The sequence below is a fragment of the Nicrophorus vespilloides genome, unplaced genomic scaffold, assembly GCF_001412225.1.
Source record: "Nicrophorus vespilloides isolate i.1.1-1 unplaced genomic scaffold, Nicve_v1.0, whole genome shotgun sequence".
Lineage (NCBI taxonomy): Eukaryota > Metazoa > Arthropoda > Insecta > Coleoptera > Silphidae > Nicrophorus > Nicrophorus vespilloides.
The window spans coordinates 184,824-198,564 of NW_017098206.1; the positions used below are offsets into that span (position 1 = coordinate 184,824).

At 29.1% G+C, this 13,741-nt stretch overlaps 1 protein-coding gene across 1 annotated transcript; it reads right to left on the bottom strand.

Annotated features, from left to right (window-relative positions):
- Positions 1 to 174: 174 nt before the first annotated feature.
- On the bottom strand, positions 175 to 13,534 carry LOC108561904 (homeobox protein H2.0). The gene is made up of 2 exons (XM_017920020.1): positions 12,828 to 13,534; positions 175 to 599 (listed from the first exon to the last, which is right to left on the bottom strand). The coding sequence occupies exons 1-2, from the start codon at positions 13,180 to 13,182 to the stop codon at positions 268 to 270; spliced, it is 687 nt and encodes a 228-aa protein (XP_017775509.1). The 5' UTR covers positions 13,183 to 13,534; the 3' UTR covers positions 175 to 267.
- Positions 13,535 to 13,741: the final 207 nt, after the last annotated feature.

Genomic DNA, 13,741 nt, shown 5'->3' on the forward strand with positions numbered 1-13,741 from the left:
TATATAAAGTTGCCTAGAGAATGAAATTAGTATATGTTATGTTGCATAAGGAAAGATACTTTCTATATTTTGTTATAATTGGTGTATGTCAAGTTGCATAAAGAAATGAAGATTGAAAGAGTTGCTTAATTTGTGGTTTATTTGTATTATATAAAATGTATAAATTAAGTATAACTTAGTTTTAAGATTTAATCGAGAAGAAGACTTGGCGGAAGATTGGCGTTTGTACAGTTTGTCGATGGCATTCTGTGCGAGACGGGTGATCTGTCAGTCGTTTTCAGAGACGGTATCGACATCTATGAGCAACTCGTCCTGCGTCGAATCGGCGGGGCTATCGCTGGAGCCTTTACCGGCCTCCTTGGTGTGACGCCACTTCATCCTTCTGTTCTGAAACCATACCTTCACCTGAGCGTCGGTGAGTCCTAAGGTTGCAGCCAGCTGACGTCTGTCCGGCTTCGTAATGTACTTCTGCAGCTGAAAGCGCCTCTCCAGACCCTTCCTCTGAAGATTACTGAAGACGGCCCTGGACCAGGAGCGTTTCCGTTTCCCATTGGGTTGCGTCACTGTCGGCGGCGAAGAAGGCGGCAAAGGCACTCGAACTGCAACGGAGATAAAAAAAAATAAATTTAAAAACAAAATAGTAAAAAAAATATTTTCATATGAAGAAGTTGAAAAAATGATGCACCGAAGGCAATAACGAGCAATTAATTAAGTTTAATGCTTCTTCGGATGCAAACGATGCGATAAAGTAAATGGTTTTTCGCTAAAATGGGATTCCTTAAACAAGAAGCTCTCATCAAGTATTTCTCTCTCTTTCTCTCCTCCTCCACAGCATCCTCTTCATCCTCCGCCGCCGGGCGCAGCCTCTCTCTCTCTGTTTGTGTATATCTTCTGGCCGGGAGATATTCTAAATAGTGGCGCAAACAGGATGTCCTCAACACCAATAAACACCATAAAACGGGTGTCTGTGCAAGATCCCTCTCAGGCCATATGCATAATATACAAACACGCTGAAACGTTCATTTGGTTTTAACTGGTTTTTATTGTTTATTTACCGCGGCCAATATTATATTAAATATATGATTTAAAAATAAAACGGATGGCCCCCAAATAGCCGCCGCCGCCACCGTCTCCATATCCAACTCCTCACGCACTTCGCATATTTATTGAATTCTACGTGAATTCGATTCTCCGTTTATTTTATAATTCGGAAAATTAGCATCAACACCAAATCGTATCGAATAACTTACAATTTAACAACTTAACAAAAAAATAAGATCACTCAATAACTTTTCTTATAGTTATAGCTTTAATTTTACATTTAACAGTAAGTTTGTAATTTTCGAGAAATTTGCTCAAAACGACTCACATAAATATTTATATAATTTTAATTTATTTCTTATAATGTTATCTTAATTTTAAAAACTTCTTGACAAGTAAATGTCAAAATTGACACTGCATTAAACAAACTGTCAAAATGATTGTGTTTAAATTAGTATAAGTATAGTATATTTTGTGTTAGTAATTATGATACTTTGCATATCTGATGTAATTTGAAATGATTTATTTCTTGATTACTATCAGAATACTATTAAAATCACAAAAAAAAAAATAAAAACTACTTGTAAAGTAAAAGTCAAATTTGACAGTGCTTTAAACAAACTGTCAAAATTGTTGGGTTCAACTTAGTATAAGTATAGTATATTTTGCGCAAGTAATTTCGTTACTTTGCATATCGGATGTATTAATTCTGAACGATAATTTCGTCGTAAACTGTATAAAATTCCTATAATCGTTGAACTGTAACGCATAAACTACACGACAATGTTGCATTATTTGCGTGCAGCGTGTATATATTTTATGTGCTTTAGCAGTCTCAGTCGAAGAAGTAAAAAGATGTGGAAACAGAACATAAAAGAAAACCGATGGCAAAAGCTAAATGAATTAGCGGAACATACAAAATACGAGTTTCGTCGTGCTTAATTGAACTTTATGATAGTGGTGCGGATGGTTGCATAACGCGGACCAGTTAAAAGTAATAAACATTTAAATTATATTTAAATTTAACTTTAACGTTGTGATTAGATTTGAAAGAAACAAAAAAGACGAAACGAAAACTAACTTAATTGGATCGATTATCGGAGTAGTTAAAATCTGGGCATTTACGTGCGAGAATTAGTTAAGTAAGTGCAGCAAATATTATGAGTCTTACGGAGTACTAAAAATAAGTGGGCTGTTCAAATAAGCGATCCGATTTTAATGATCGCATTTACGTGTTTTCGTTTGGGGGCCTCGCCTTCATCCGCCGCAGTTCTGAAATTCTGAAACCTCTATCGTATGTTCAATATACAATTAATAACGTACTCATTTCACTGAAAATTACTAAATTTTGAACAGAAACATTTTTTTAATTTTTTTATAAATAAACACGTTTATATAACATTGACATTTTGTTTCGTCAAATATGAAAACTGATGATTAATTTTCATTTTACGTATGTCAAATTTGACAAAATTTGAAAATATGTTATATTTCCAAGTGACATCTGTCAAATAAATTTGACTGTAGACATTTACAGTATTAAGATTAGGTTATCAACATCTGTCGAATTTGACAGTGATTCTCTATAATATTGAGATTATGTTAGGTTTACATTTGACATCTATCATATTGGATAGTCGATTTTTACAATAGTTCATGTTAAATATTTATATACAGTATTATGGATGTTTTCATTTGACATCTTTTTAATAGTGAATCTTAATAATATTGACATTATTGTAAAATAACTCATGTTAAATTTTTATTTACAGTATTATGGTTATGTTTTCATTTGACTTCAATACAATTTGATAGTTAATTTAAATAAAAATATTGAGATTATGTTAGGTTTATATTTGCCATCTATCAAATTTGTTAGAAGATTTTTACAATAGTTCATATTATATTTGTATTTACAGTATTATGGTTGTTTTCGTTTGACATCTGTCAAAATTAATAGTGAATCTTAACAATATTGACATTTGTAATATGTTACAATACTTTCATTCAATACTTCTGACTTCAATAAAACAGTTAATTTTAATAATATTGAGATGTTAGGTTTATATTTGATACCTATCAAATTTGACGGTAGATGTTCACAATAAAATGTTCATATAAAATTTGCAATTCCTAATGTTATAGTTTCAATATATTTTAAATTAATTAACATCAAACATCATAATAATGTTGACAATTTGAAATTAGATTAAGTAATTGTATTTCGCTTATTTGTTTTATGATTTCAATTGTGAATGTTGACTTCAACAACCGACGTTTTGCCCCCCAAATAATTCTTACAGCTTTACAGTTTATTTGGTATATAGCAATTGGAAAGTGCGTCGTTAAAATTTCGTTTTACCACCGTAAACAAGTCTCACTTAATAAACAAGGCTCAAGTTACTTTAGTATTGAGTATTCAAAGAACGTTTATCCAAACCAAACACATCTTCACATATAATTTCCACAATTGGAATTTGTTATTATTAATACAATTACAGTTTCAAGACATATCAAAAAAATAATTTAAAAAATGCAATAATATTTTTTTAAACGAAAAATAACTGTATTTTTTAAGAGCAAAAAATAGGTGAATTTCTTTATAGTTATTTTCTATTTTTTTGAGATGTTATTAAGGTGGTATTGCGCCCGGAACCGAGATTCAGTTAAAGGATCTCATGATTACAAAACAAATTGGATTAGTTATTAGTTCGGTTAACCAATTATCGTTTCTTTTCGCGGAATACCAACAAGTTTATCTCTATCTCTCTCTGCTTTTTTTTGCTTTTTATTGCTTTGTTGTTGGTTTCGTTCGAATCCGTTATAGCACTTTTCAACGCCGTTTTGCACATGATTATTGCCTTCCTCGTCATGTAGATCTACGATAACAGAACACTTTACATATGTTACAATAGATGGGGACAATTAATTAGATAACATCAACATATTAAGCAGTGTTTGAAAACACTGATTAAATTTGTATTTTGTTTTAAATTTAATTCATAATTATTTAATGAAAATTTGTTTAAAAACTTAATGCTGAACGAATTAGACTATGAATATGACATTTTCCAACAAATTTGAAAATTTTCAATTACACAAAGGAAATTTCTTCTGAAACATAATAATCAACAAAATAAGCTATACATATGACATTTTAGACCAAATTGAAATATTATAAATTTTCAAAATAAAATTTCTTCAAAAACTTATTAATAAACAAATTAATCTATAAATATCTCATTTTCTACCAATTTCGAAAATTATAAATTTCTCAAAGAAAATTTGCTTCAAAACTAAGTAAATAACAAACTATGAAATTTTTTTAAAACTTAACACAGGAGAAACACTAATCTATGAAAATGGCATTGTATACTAAATTAAAAATTATAAATTTTTAAAGGTTTTTTTTTAACTCAATTATAATTCTTTAAAGGAATTTTGTTTCATAAGTAAATAATGAATATAAACTATGAATATGACATTTTGTACCAAATTCGACAATTATAAATTTTCAAAAAAAAATTTAACTATGAACAAAATTGATAAAACAAATTATTATATTGTTGTTTTACTTTCCACAAGTTAGTGAATTGGTTTTCTTTGTTGATATCACGTTCAATTATTGTTTTAAAGTAAAGATATTTATATATACAGACAGTTTTTTTTCTCTATATGTATATTAATTTTATTACATAATTTATTATAAAATAAGTAATTAGTTAATTTATTAAGTAAAAGTTATGTTCAATTTTCACATGACATCTATCAAATTTGACAGTAATCATAATAGTAACAAGATTTAAGTTTTTTTAACTAAATATTTTAATAAGAAAGAAGAAAAGGCATTCCACATTTTAGATTAAAACCGAATCTCGTGGTTTTCTTTGTCGATATTACTGCATTATTAACATTGAATAATGAAAATCAATTAATATCAATATAAAATGAAGATATTTATATATGTACTGTACATTTTCTCTCTATATACTCATTTTATAATATATATGTTCATTTTACACATGACATCTGTCAAATTTGACAGTACAGATAACCTCCGACTAAGTCGGGAAATTTTAAAAAGTTCAAAATATATTTATCTTACCACTTTATCATGATTTTTACTTTTATATATGTCAAATTCCGTATTACAAAATACTTATTACAAATGTTATTTTCAATGTAGACATCACAATTATTTAATAAAAAAAACGACAAAAGAAACAAATGCAAGAAAACAGATAGAACATATTCCAAAACTATTATATTTTATTAAATAAATTATCAATTTCTGTTTAGACAGTTAATTGTTTTATCACTCTAACAAGTTAGAGCTTTTAGAATTTTGTTCGTAAGTCCGGGAGTTTGTATGTCGGGTAACCTGTCACCATTACCGTATTAAAGTTAAGTTTTCATTAGACATCAGTTAAATTTGTCAGTGATCTTAATAGTATTAAGATTAAAGTTTTTTTCAACTAAATATTTGAACAACAAAGAACAAAAGGATCGGTGCATTCCAGATTTCAGATTAAAACCGAATCTCGTTACGCATCGAAACCCAAGTGACACACGCAGTTTATTATTGTTTCTCGAGAAGAGAAACGAAAGCAAAAAAGCAAAGCGAATAAAACGAACGTGCATAAACGCGGATAACAATAACGTATTCACGAATGCATGCATATTTGTATAAATGAAGGGTACGAGTTTTACGGTGTCGTCCATAAAGCGATGAGTCGTTAAGTGGAAATGGACGAAGAAGAAAGGACAAATTGTGAAGACGGTGGTGTTGAGTATAAACTTCTTCTGATAATGTAAAGATTTCAATCTGGTTCTCTTATTAATCGTTTAAGACATATTTATCGGTCATATTCGAATTGCACACACACACAGCTTACTCAATCGAGGCACACTTTAATTTTATGTCCCCCAACAGGTAATAAAAATAAATGAATAAACGTCCAGGGAATGACAACACAACGACACAAAAAAAACGTAATAAAGCGACGCAATCAGTAAACCGGTGACGTTTTAATTGTGAATCGATGTTTTATTTATTTTTTTTAACTATTTGTTCTTCGAATCCTTTAGGCTATGAATAAATAAGCGTGAAATTAACGTGCATTTTATTACTATCGCTATGCTTGTTACTTTTTTCTTTACACATATATATATATAGTTTTTTTATTCGTTCGTTGTTTAAATGTTTGTAAGTTACGCGATTTGGGTTAAGAAAGAGCGAGAGAAATATAAAGAATTTTTTAACGAAATGTTAAATAATAAACGAAATGTATGCGTGTTTGTTCATAAATATTGTTTATGTGCTTTGGCAAATGGCGAAGGTGCGAGAATCGGTTGCAATAAAATCGAGTTACTTTGTAACGTTACGATCACGTCATTTATTATCAATCAAATAGCTGCCTTATTATTAATATACTTGTAGTTGGATAACTTGTTAGATTTCAATTTATACACATAGTTTGTTTAATTTAATTATTAAATTTCATTTTTTTAGCAATTACAAAAATTGTTTCCTAATATCTTAGTTCCATTATTTAATATAAATCCGCGATCATCATATTTGATAATAATTTTGGGAAAGATTTTAAATATATTAAAAAAAAAATTAAATATTTGGTTTTTGATTGCTTTTAATTTTGTCTTTATATTTGGGAATCGATTTGAAAAATTTTGACAATATTCTTATACAGTCAACATTCTCATATTTCTTAAAAAGTCTACAAAATTTGTTACCAATTATAAAACTTATTATTTAAAATAAAAATAAACTAAACTTTTTGATTTGTCAAATTTGTCAAATTTAAAATGAAAATTTAACTTTAATACTGAAATAGTTTACTGTCAAAATTAACATATGTCATGTGGAAATTAAATATAACATGAAATTTACTTAATTTATTAATGAAACATTTTTAATTAGAATTAAAAAAATAATTAACTTCATCAAATTCTATAGCAAAAATTCTCAAATTCTTAACAATCATCAATGATTGGTCATGTACTATAGATAATTTTAATTACAGATTGCATAATTCTAAGAAATTTCATATTTTCTAGTGTTTCTCTAAATATTCATAAATTTTAATATTAATTTTTTTTTTTGTATTTTTTAATTCTTTGTTATTGCGTAATTATTTAGTACTTTATGAAATTCAATAAAACAGATACTAGAAACATTTATTGGTTGATGTAATTTAAATTGGTATACAAGAATGTTAAGTTCCTGAATTGAACAATGTATGTTAATACCACGGATAGTGTGGATGTTTTGTTTGTTGGAAATCATATTAATCGAGGAATTAATTAAAAATAAACTTGACGGTATATAGCGTATTTTACTTCAGTAAAATTTTGTTTGTTTTGAAATATTCAAAACTAATTATAATTAATCCGGACTGATCGAATACGCACTATGAGAATGTACATATTTTTGTTGTTATAACTTTGATGGTTAAATTTTCCAGTAAGAATTGCTGTGAGACATAAACACACGAATCTTTCTCGCTGCTCTTTTTCTGCGAGAAAGATGCGTTTATTTATTTGCCCAGAAGTCATTAGTCAATATCCTGTATTTAATAAAATCGCAGATTATTTATGAAACGGCGTAATTGGAGTTTGCTGATGGACGAGACGTCTCCATATTTTTCGTGTTTTCCTCCCAAATAAATGCTGGAGTCAAAAAGAGCGTGCGAGATGAGAGAGCCGAGACGTTTTTACTGCTCGTACATATACACACATTGCGCAAGAAAGAGAGAGGAATATATGAGAAATAAAGAGAGAAAAGGATAAAGGGAGATGTATGGATGTATTCTTGGTTTACAGTAGTGGGTTTAAGTATTTCAGTTTGTTTATGTAGGAGCGTTAAGTGTTTGGAAATTGTTAATAGACGTGTATCTATATCGAGAACATTTGGTTTTTATTTGCTCCTCGTATACCACATTTTCATCCTTCCCTCATCCATAATAATCTTCATCCTCCTCATCCTCTCCTCCTTCGCAACGAAAATCCCGGCCGAAAATCTCGGGTTTTATCCTCTTTGTTTACTCAACCATCGGATTTATACTTTTAACACATCCGCGCCGCCAGGAATCCGTCTCTCCTCATCCTCATCCACAAGAAGAGAAGACCATTCATCGGCTATTTACAATTTTTGGTTTTCGGAACGAAATCGAATCGATTCCCTTCTTCCTATTTACAACAAAAAAAAAAGCTTCGAGAAGAAAAGAAAAATAAGATTCTTTTCAATTGGACATCTTTATTTATAAACATCGATGTTAACAACGCAATTAGATTACCTTCCGTTGCTAATGAAGATACTCGTGTATTCTCCTTACATCCCATCGATTTATACAACTTGTCCGTTTGTTTACAACCATTTGATATATTTTTTCTTCTGGCAGAGATCTACGCTGTCCTCAATCACCGCTACTATTAATACAATTCACAAAAGGCCAGTGTTTCCAAAACCGTTTTATACCAACATTTCATTAATTATCTTCATCTTCATTATTTAAGTAACTCAAAATGTAATTAATATATGTGTAAACAAATTTAGTCAAATTTAAAAATTGTACAAAATTAGATCTGATTTTACTAAAGATTTCAAGTCAAAAGTTTTAGAAACAGTACTTTTAATAAACAATTGATATTCTTCAAAATCTTAATATGAGAAGTTGTCATAATAAATTTGTCAATTGTTACCACATGTGATAATCATAATTATATTTTTTCTTCCAACTAAGATTGATGTAGACTTTTTAATATCAATAAAACTAGAGTATTCAGTATTTCCAACGACATTTTAAGCTCAAAAAATAAAAAATACAAAATTATTAATTAATCATCTTCGAAACACTCGATTTAATTTTAATTATTTAAAAAATAAAACGTTTTTAAATTTATACTTACTAAATTTTACATACGATTTGGATTTTTTTACAAACACTGCACTTATAAAACAATTTAAATTCTTCTTAACAACGTATATTAGAAATAAAGTCCACTTTCCTGAATTTTTAAATATTTCAATTGTCTTTGTCAATTTTTCGTATTCTGAGATAAAACTTGTTACTAAATCCTGTATTTCCAACGACATTGATAGAAATAAACCAGATAGTAAACCTCAATTTTCAAATGCTCCAATTGTCTCAGTTGCCATAATAAATTTGACAGTTTTTACCAGATGTCATAATAATATCTTTGTTCAAGATATCAAGTTATCAAAATTGGTGCAACCATACAATGTATTAAGTTCCTCGAATATTTGATAAAAGTATTCATAAATTAATAAGTATTGTTGCTAAAATTTAAAGTTGGTGCATTTACATAACAGCTGCCTTGATTTGTCTTTGAGACAAAACTTGTTACTAAATTATTTTCTATTCAAGTTGTCAAATTGGATTGGTGCAACCATACAAGTTACAAATTATAATCACTTAAATTTATATAACACCTTAATTTAATTGTCTTAGTTGTCATCATAAATTTGACAGTTTTTATCAGATGTCATAATAATCTAGAGATATAATTCACTTTATAATTATATTTTTTTGTGTTCAGGGATAAAACGTGTTCTTAAATTCTTTTTTTTTTAATAATTAAAATTCAATCATCCAATTTATTAAGTAATTTGAAAATTTATAAAATTATTCACAAATTACTAAGTATAATCAATTACACTTAAGTTGGTGCAGTTACATAACAGCTGCCTTTATTTGTCTCAGTTGTCATAATAAAATTGACAGTTGCTTACAGATGTTTTCAGTATACTCTACTTTATAATTACATTACTTTATAATAAGAGGATAACCTGTTACTCAATATTTTTAAGATGTCAAATTAAACTTATTTAAGGTACATTAAATGAGTTATAAAGGTATTCACAAGTAACTAAATATAGTAACTTAAATTTAAGTTCTTGCACTCATGCAACAGCTGCTGTATTCAATTGTCAAAGTTGTCATAATAGATTTGACAGTTAAAAAAAAGATTCTGATTCGTTCATCGAAGTATAGTAACATTATTATAAGTTGGTAGACTTTCTGACAGTTTCTACAGTGACAGTTTTTAAGTACATTTTTTCATTGACACGTCAGAAATGCTCAAAATCTCTATTATTATTTGTTTTTATATCTCGCACTTAGTTTACAAAACTGTTACACAAGAAATAAGAAAAACAACATCAATCAGTAATTTTCCTAAAAGAAAGTACGAGTATTGTGAAAACTTTTGAAAAACAAATCTAATGATAATTAAAGAATCATTTCGATTTTTTTTTCCAAAAATTAAAATGATTTTTTCTTCCTAAAACACGTTTACTTGATGGAATCATTGATGTGTTATGTAATTGGGAACGTTGCATGTTGACGCACCAAAAAGACAAACAAATATAAATAAAGATAAATCACCGGATTCCAATTAATTAAAATCAAAGCAATCCAAGCAAACTGTCAAAAATGTAGTTACGGTGCGACACCTAATGGCCATCATCGATGACAGCTAATTAACGAACATCTGTCAAAAATGTTATTATCTCCGCATGTGGACAACGCTTGTTTTAGCAATTAACATTCAAAACGATTTCATCTGCAACTTTAATTATTAAAATTTTGAAATATCGTTTCTAAATCATGTTTTTTGTGTATTATAATTGATATTAAAAAACGAACGTCGAATTTATTGATTCTAGCTTGTAATATATGCGATGTAAAATAAATGGAACAAGACAAGGATTAAGATGAAGAAGACGAAGAAGAATGTATATAATTTATTTTCGATGTGAATTTATTGATGGATGCGAAATGGCGAATGTGGTTTGGAGGACGCGTTTCGTAACATATTTTCTATCAAAAAAAAAAATTTTCGCTAAAGGATTTATGGTAATCGGCGGCCATTAATCTTACAATATCAAATATATATGTATATACAATAACAAATTTCGTATAGAAGAATCATTATTCATCTTGTTTTCACTTCCTCCTCCTTACCAAATCTCTTTCTTCATTTAATGGTTACTTAAAGACATCAATTCAATATAAATCTGTTTAATTTTGAAATATTTATTTAACTTAATAAATAACGAATAATTATTGAAAATTCATTTGTTTCAATAATTAACGTAACCTACTAAATTCATAATGTCGATTTTTTTTAACCGAAGTCACATTTGGATTATATTTTGATAGAAAGTCGAGTCTTTCAACACTCATTTACATTTAAATGTATTTAGTTTAAAGAATACCTCCTAACACGTGATTTTAATTAATCGATTACCAAGTGTTTTAAAAAGTATTTATAAATGTCACATTAATCATCTATAATAATTTCAATTGTTAAACATACTATAATTTTATTAATTTAAATATCAACGCAACTTCAATGTTTATAATAATTATTATAAATCATTTTTCGACGAATTTAAATGATTTTCGTGCAGCAATTACATTACCTAATATATATTATTTTAATTAACTTTGTATTTAGTTAATTACTATAAAAATGGAGATAATGTAAACATCTGATTTTGTTTTATACATTTTTTCATATAACATAACGCATTTAAAATAATATTTAATAAGTGGAATATTTCATTCTTATAATATATTTATACGGCAAAGATTTATGTGTGTTTTCATATTATCTCATACCAAATATTTTAGTAATTTTATGATAGTTGATTTAAGTATGACTATTTTTTTTTTGAAGAATAAATGTAGCAAATTTTAGAAAATAAAAGTAACTTCAGCGCTTTTGATTTCTATTCAAAATTCATTACTTTATTGCATATTTAACTACATATATTATACACGTAAGTGAATAGTATATTTATTATACAATAATAATAAAACTTTAATGCTTAGTATTTATAGTTTTAGTTAACAAGATTTTGTTTATAAGATATTAATTGGAATTTTGAACAAAAACTTCATCTATATTCCTATATATTTTAGTTATGTTCGATTTAGTAAAATAAATGTGATTACCAAAATTATCTTCACACGTTTGTATTTAAACTATAATTGCATTAAATGTAATTTTACTAAACCTAAAGTTTCACATATCTAATTAAGTTATATTTTTTTTACACTTACTAACAATATTTAAGCTGTTTATTCACGATTAGTTGATTACTGATCACATGTGTAAGTACATTTATTGAGAATTTTAATATTTTAGATTCTGTTAAATTTACTTACATAAGTAAACATTTTAAGATAATTTCAGTATCTTCACTAGTTTAATTTCTTTTTAAATGAAGCTGTATTCTTATAAAGTAGTAGAACTTGTAAATAAATAATATTCGTAACGTGTTTCTTTTAGTTTAAGTATAAAACTTGTTGTTTTACTTCAAGCATTATTTCAATATGAATTAGATGAATATTTTCCCTTACTTACATTTATTGCGCAGTTTTACTTAACATTTCCTTTTTGTATTGAATTGAATTGCGTCGCTGGGAATTGAAGTTTAAAAATGCGAAATTAGCGCAGTTCCGCGAAACTGTTGCGGCTCTTGCTCTGATACGTTTCTTGTTTTGTTATCTTTATATAATTGTCTTGCAGTTATCGATGCCGGGGATATCATTACACAAAACCGATCGATAATTCGCGATGGATGCTTTCCTAATTGTGCTTAATTAATTGCACTGGATGCGTCGGATTGTTGTCGTTTTTAACCATCGAGAGAAAGACAAAGAGAGTTGAAGAGTTGCTGAGGTGAGCAGCGAAAGAGGAGGTAAAAATTATGTTTGTGTGTGTGTGTGTGTGTCTACCTGTTGGTCTTGTGGCGAACGGTCGGATCGGCTGCATCGTGTATACACTTCCTGGCGGCATTCCGGGATACGCGCTGCCGTTGTCCTGGTGATGGTGATGATGGTGATGGTTGCTAGGACTCAAACTGCAGCACCTGAACATCGACGTAACGCAATCCGAGCACGGCACTATCACAGAACTGTTGGAGACGACGTTTGTTGATGATGAAGAGTTCTTCGCGTATCCGTACTGCTCCAGGTGTCTATGTTGATGTAGATGATGTTTACCACTAGGTTTATCAGAGCTCAGCAGCCTATCGATGCCGAATTTCAATTTCGCCGAACGCGAATTTGCGTCGACGCTCGACGAGTTCATCGCTCAATTTATATTGTTAATTTCAATTGAAAAGAGTTTTTCCTCCTGAAGAAGTTGGTCTTCGGTCTTGAAGATGACGACGGTGCGTGTGGTAGGTGTGTGCGTGTGAGCGGTGCGCGTTCGATCGTCGTCGTCGTCGAAGAAGAGGTGCATCGATCCTCTCACTCTCTCGAGTTAATCGTCACTAATCTAGTACTAATGAAGTGTAATGAGCAACACGCGACTCGGGAGAGCCGAGAGTCTGGGAGGAGCGTGGAACCTCGTATTTATTTCATTGGGTTTTGCTTCTTGTATTCAAGGCGGTGTCTGAATCACCATGTGCAGAGTATCTTTCAAACGCTTATATCCTTTCTGATAAATAATCATTCCGCCCTCCGCCTCCTCCACATTCTCGACAATCTCACTCTTTCTTTCTCTCTCGTTCTCACTCATTCTCTTACAAACAATCTCATCCGAGCCAATTTCCGTCAAAATTAAAACATTTATTATGTCTTTTTATAAAAAGAAAAACAGTATAACTATCTGCAGGATTACTCAAATTTTCTTAACTTATTATTCT

Excerpts from the sequence above, each read along its gene's own strand:
- LOC108561904 (XM_017920020.1), bottom strand. The coding sequence starts at position 13,182 with ATGAACTCGTCGAGCGTCGACGCAAATTCGCGTTCGGCGAAATTGAAA. Across the intron at positions 600-12,827 it reads GTTCGCCACAAGACCAACAG|TTCGAGTGCCTTTGCCGCCT; the intron begins GTAGACACACAC and ends TCTCCGTTGCAG.